Source organism: Andrographis paniculata, unplaced genomic scaffold, assembly GCF_009805555.1.
Source record: "Andrographis paniculata isolate CXL003 unplaced genomic scaffold, ASM980555v1 Contig80END, whole genome shotgun sequence".
In the NCBI taxonomy this organism is placed as follows: domain Eukaryota; kingdom Viridiplantae; phylum Streptophyta; class Magnoliopsida; order Lamiales; family Acanthaceae; genus Andrographis; species Andrographis paniculata.
This window is the reverse complement of record NW_026137618.1, coordinates 3,368,585-3,374,906: the sequence shown is the minus strand read 5'-3', so window position 1 is coordinate 3,374,906 and position 6,322 is coordinate 3,368,585. Positions and strand designations below refer to the sequence as shown.

The 6,322-nt window shown below is 34.2% G+C and overlaps 1 protein-coding gene across 2 annotated transcripts; it reads left to right on the top strand.

Annotated features, from left to right (window-relative positions):
* Positions 1 to 445: 445 nt before the first annotated feature.
* Positions 446 to 6,044, top strand: LOC127241134 ((-)-5-epieremophilene synthase STPS3-like). Of its 2 annotated transcripts, XM_051260044.1 has the most exons (8): positions 446 to 844; positions 2,731 to 2,857; positions 2,947 to 3,223; positions 3,881 to 4,253; positions 4,334 to 4,555; positions 4,650 to 4,788; positions 5,114 to 5,359; positions 5,469 to 6,044. In XM_051260044.1, the coding sequence occupies exons 1-8, from the start codon at positions 690 to 692 to the stop codon at positions 5,781 to 5,783; spliced, it is 1,854 nt and encodes a 617-aa protein (XP_051116001.1). In that variant the 5' UTR covers positions 446 to 689; the 3' UTR covers positions 5,784 to 6,044. The 2 variants fall into 2 exon arrangements, with proteins under 2 accessions (XP_051116001.1, XP_051116000.1); XM_051260043.1 differs by lacking the exon at positions 446 to 844 and having other exon boundaries at positions 2,507 to 2,857.
* The last annotated feature ends 278 nt before the right edge of the window (positions 6,045 to 6,322 follow it).

The following is a 6,322-nucleotide window of genomic DNA, read 5'->3' as shown; positions in this document are numbered from 1 at the left end:
ATATAAAAATCTTAAAATGAAATAATGATATATGTATATATATACATCTTGAATAACTTTGATTTATGGGCAATTCATTGAATGTGAATAAATTTATTTTATTATTTTTTAAATTTTTTGGTCAAATAAATTTTTATTTGTAAATGTATAAAAACAATATTTGTTGTGAATTTATTCTCGAATCCTTTGGATTTATCGAACAAACTTCGTGTATAAAAATACGATAATGAACTAGCGGAAGCAAATTCAAATCAAATTAAACATTTTAAACAGAAATCGAAATGAAATTAAACCAAAGCATAATTTGGTATTGAAATTGGGAAATCAAATAACCAAACAAACAGGACCTAGGAATGAATTAAAGAAAAACAAAACTCCCTGTTTCGTTCCTTCTGGCAATTGAAAATTTGGGAGAAAGATTTCTTCAATTCTCTTCAATTGAAAAACCGAAGCCGCCGACGACGACGGCCTCTCTGACGGACATCAGCTTCCTCCGATTTCCGGCAACTCCGTGCAGCGACTGCACCTCCTCCGGTGAACCAGCGGCTAGGCAGTGAGGAACCAACGAACAGCCTCCAATAACAGCAACTCTAATCCTTTTCTCCGGAACTCCTTCCGCAACGACGAAACCTTCGATCGACTTCGATCTTCTTTCGCCGGTGTTAGGGACGCGACGTTCGGCTCAGTCCATGGTGCGAGAATGGCCCGAGGTAACACCGCCACAAGGTAGAGGTCGGCGCGTCACTCTAAACCTCGACGCCACCGGAATCGGCCATCAGAAAGGGTTTGACACTCACCAGAATCACTCGCCGGAACCTATCGGTTTCTCTCCCTCTCCCTCAAGGTCTCACCCTCTCTATCTCTAACTCTTGATCTCACATCACTTAATTCACTCCTAAGCCCACTCTTTTATATTAACTTACCATAACCAACTCACTTATGATTCTAACCAAATCAACAACCTAACTAACTTTTTTTAGGATAAAGTGGGTTTGGGTAAATGGATTTGGGTTAAAGGGTTTGGACCAATCCGGTGGATCGGGCTACAGAGTGGGCCAACTAATTATTTATCGAGTGACTTGTCGGATTAGGCCTTAAACAACCAAAATTCCCAACAACCTTAATATGAAGTTTGGATTGGAATCAACTCAAAAAAATGTCAGTCTACATAAATTTGTAGGTGTTTTTTTTTTATATACATGATTGGACATGCTTCGTCAGTGAGAGAGTTAGAAGAAAGATTTCAAAATTTTTGGCAGATAATATCTATGCATATTCATAGTCTTAAGGTTGTTCGATAATTAGGCATTGAAATAATTAGACCTATTTATAGTAATTTCAAAGATGCTCAAGAATATTTTAGAGATGATAGCCGTATTGGTCATATTTTCAAGATTGCATTGGGGAAGTAGATGAGACTCACATTGTACTTAATGTGTCTGGTGGTAAGAAGACAATATTTGTTAGTCGAAAGGGAATAAAACTACAAATGTTTTCGCTACATGTGATCTTAATATATGCTTATTTTTGCATTGATCGGTTATGAAATGTAATACTAAAATATTTTATAAAGCTCTTCATAATTCCAAACACAATTTTTTTTTATATTTCCTTTTACTATTTTATTAAGTTTATTATATATATATATATATATATGACACGGGTGTGTTTTTGCAATCCAAGTTTAGGCAGAAACATAGTGTTTGGGCTCAGTGTTTCTGCCCAAACTTGCACTGCTTGGTTTTGAAGGGACACGACGCAGCTGTCGGTTTTTTTTTTTTTTACTTTTACTTTTTTTCTTAATCTTTTTAGAGAATAATTTTTTTTTATAACACAAATAAATATAAGTTTATACTATATATATATATAGATATAAAATAAATTTATAATCAAATTATACAAATTAATACATATTTATATTATTATATTAATTACCATGAAATCAATACACATCAAAATTCTCCAAACCCAATATAAACTCAAATACAAAAAAAACACATAAATTCAAACTTACTTCAAGATTCAAATAAAAATCAAATTTAAACCCAAATTTACTCGTAACATCCTAAAAAAACACACCCTAATTTAAATAACAGAGAATTTGATATTTAAAAAGAATAAAAGAACAGAGCATCAAAACAACATAGTAGTTTTTCATTTAGATTTTAGAGCACAAAACGTGCTGTTGCCTATTTATTATTTATTTTACTTTTTTTTTTTTTTTTTTTTCTGTCTTTCAAAAACATTATACCTAAAATTTAATATTCTATACAATAAGTCATTTAACAAATTGAGAATTCAGGTGCGTTGACTTTGTATCTTATTCTTTATTATATATTTATTTTAATAAAAATAATACATTCAATATTATTTATTATTTTATCTCAAAAATACTATTAAAAAAATAAGGGAACAGAATTATTAGTACACCCATCTGAGACGGCCATCAATTATATATAGACAGTATTATAAAAAACACCATCTTCAAGTTCATCCATTCCCTATGTTATAATCAAGAAAAGAAAACTTGATGGCTATGGCATTTACCTGTTGTTCGAGCTTTCTTCTCCCTGATTTTCCAAAACCTATTTTTCACTATGTAGGGAAAAGTGGTGAAGCCTTGTCCTTTCTTACATTACATGGAAATAAATCTAAGCACGAATCAAACCTTGTGAAGTTTAATACAATGTTAAAGCATCAGAATGATAGGAGTTTGTACTTGCTATCTAGAACCACCACTCCCAAGGCTGTTTCCGACCGCGGCGACAATCCTGTGTTCGAAGAACCGATTATCCGACAAACCAAGGATCATCCTGCAAGTTTCTGGAATGATGCTTTGTTTTCTGCCCCAAATCAGGTTATGTTCCTACTGGCTTCGAGTTTTAATTTTCTTGATGCATATATATACATGAGTGATTGAACTTGTGGTATCAAGTGGCGCTGCAGGTAGACGAAACACATACCAAAGCTGTCATTGAAACACTGAAGGAGAAGGTGAGGAGAACGGTGATGAACAAGGAAAGTAAAGCAAAGGATAAGATGATTCTCATCGACACAATAGAGCGATTAGGATTGGCCTATCACTTTGAGAAAGAGATCGACGACCAGATCGCACAGATCTTCGAATCTGAGATGCAAAATGAGGATGATAAAGACAGCGACCTTTTTTCGACTGCTCTGCATTTTCGATTGTTCAGACAACATGGCTACAATGCTCCTAGCGGTATGTTGTTTCGGATCTTCATTGCATATTTTAAAGCTTCACTTAATTTTAGATAGTGTCTTGAAGATATAGGAATCACTAATTCTACCATATATGTCATATTTAATTTGTTAAGAAGAATTCAATTCTTGTCCCATAAGTAACATGCATTATTACTTTGATCCTTCTCAAACATATTCTTTATGAAATAGTCTTGTATCTCACTCACTTATTGAAAGTATACAAAATTGTCATTGGAACCAAGACAAGTGAGATATATGATCATGTAATTTTAAAGGAAAATTGCAAAAGATATCTCCCATTATACCTCATTATCACTTTTGTTCTGTATTTATCTCGCTAGCAAAATATATCCCACATGTTTATAAAAGTTGTTATTTATATCATTTGGCCACGCGTGACAGTGCGTGGTGTGAACGTCACATGCGGCTAAAAGACATAAATACCGACTTTTGCAAACATGTATAATATATATTTTGCCAGCAAGATAAATATAGGACAAAAGGGATAATGTTGTATACACAAGGGATATTTTTTGCAATTTTCTCTAGTTCTTATAATTGGTGTCCTTTACAAATACTAAAATTGCTATTTTCCTCCTTAATCTTAAATTTAAGCCGCTGGCTAACATGACCGGCTGGGTGCTTCTTAAAACAGGCGTCTTCAATAAATTTACAAATGATGACGGCACATTCAAGGAAGCCTTTTCGAATGACATCAAGGGTTTGCTGAGTTTGTATGAAGCTACATATCTAAGGTATCCAGGAGAACACATCTTAAAAAATGCCAATCTCTTCGCAACCCGTAATCTAAAGCAAGCCTTGCCACTATTGGAAGCTCCTCTTAACGAGAAAGTAGCTCGAGCTCTAATCCAACCACTTCAATGGGGTGTTCCTAGAGTCGAAGCACATTATTACATATCAATCTACGAAAAAGAAGAATCCAAGAATGAGTTGCTCTTAAAACTAGCTAAATTAGATTTCAACTTGGTACAGAATCTATATAGAGAAGAGCTCTCTGAATTCATCAAGTAAGTAATGATTTCATCAAATATTATGCAAGTAAGAAAATCAGGTGAATTAATCAAACTGTTTTGTGGGCTGGTCACAGGTGGTACAATGGCTGGGACCTCAAGTCGAAACTTCCATATGTAAGAGACTGGCCGGTGGAAATATATTTTTGTGCTATGGTATTCATTTCTAGACCTCGATACTCGCTTGGACGATCACTTACTGCAAAAAACATAATCCTAATGGCGCTAATAGACGATACGAGTGATTGTTACGCGACACTTGAAGAAGCAAAAACCTTCTTGGAAGTTCTGCAAGAAAGGTATATCTCATTTTATTACAAAAGGTAAAACATTTCCTTGTGAACAAATAACACTTGAGTTCAGTACCTTTTTTTTTTTTGGTGATGTTTTCAGGTGGGATATAAAAAAAATCGGCAGGCTTCCACATTATATGCAGATTATTTACGAAGTTGTCTTGAGTACCTATGAAGAGTTTGATCAGGAGTTGTCCAAACAAGGCAGAAGCTTCGCAGGTTCATATGCGATGGAAGAAGTAAGCACACTCTCCTACTTAATTTATTCATCCACATGTATGTGTGTGCGAGGGAGTTCATTTAGCGACCACTGCTCACTACAATAAAATAGCGTTTTTGTAAAAAAAAAATTTCGTCTCTAAATCTATTTTTTCCTTTACTAATGACATTAGAGATAAAATTAGGGATAGAATTACGTTAGCTACACAAACTTTATTGAAAATCTTACGGACTTTAATTTATTTGTTGCAGTTAAAATGCAATTAAGAAAGACAAAAAAAAGAAAAAAAAAACATCCAAGAACTATACATCATTATTATTCTTATGTTGTGTGGTTGTGTGAAGCTAAAATTTGCTATTAGGAGTTACCTTACAAGAGCCAAGTGGTATGTGGGAGGTGAGACACCAACATTTCAAGAGAGTATTTCCAATGCTTGCGTAGACAGTGTAACCCCGGTAACATTGTCATCTTGCATGATGGGTATGGAATTCGCCTCAAAGGAAGCATTCGAATGGCTCTTGAGGAGGCCTAAAATTGTGGAGGCCGCCGGTTTATACACTCGATTGATTAATGATATAGCCAGCTATGAAGTACGTTTCACTTCCTATATCTAATCTCTCATACTCCTTGTAAGAAAACTCTGCACACTTTTTTATCATCAATTTATAACTAATTTACGTCGATCGGTTTAATTTGAAGCGCGAACAAAATGCAAGTGGATTTCCAAGTTCATCAATTGATTGCTACATGAAGGATTATGGTGCATCAAAAGAAGAAGCAATGGCTAAGTTTCATGAGCTCGCGGAGGATGCATGGATGGAAGTAAATAGGGAATGGGTTTCTATGAAGGGCAAGCCGAAGGAATTTCTGATGCTTGCAGTTAACGCTGTAAGGTTCTCATTCATATGTTACAATCAAGGCACAGATGGACTTACATATTCGAAAACAGGGATAAAGAAATACATAGAAGCAGCCATATTCAACCCCATAGAAATTGGTGATTTAACGGCTTAGCTTGAAGAAGAAAATCAATCACCGAAAGCTCACAAACAGATCGAGGCTCAAGACTATATACTCTATTTTTTTCGATGACACTATCTACTGCCGAACTACCGGGAATGGTTATGGTGCTGATTTAGAAAATTCAGCACCGTAGAAAATCAGCACCCATAATATATACAAACAACACATGTTCTTATTATATAAAATACATCTTGTGTGTAACAAAGATATATGTTGTTTGTTCATAATTATATATGTATTATATAAAATTAACTGTTGTATGTGCGGTATGAGACTATAACTTTGTTCATATATTTATATTATATTAATATATATATATAATGTGTTGTTTATAATAATATTGTGTGCTTTTTAATTTCAATATTACGCTGAAATTAAATTTAGCAATGCAGCCGCCACCAAAAGTTACGTATTTGCAGCAACTTGTAAGAGATTTTATGTGTGAGAACATATACATGTGACATGTCCTAGTTTCAAGTTTGCATCATATAACTTTCAGTGAAGGAATAAAAGAGTTCTTTTTTCCATAA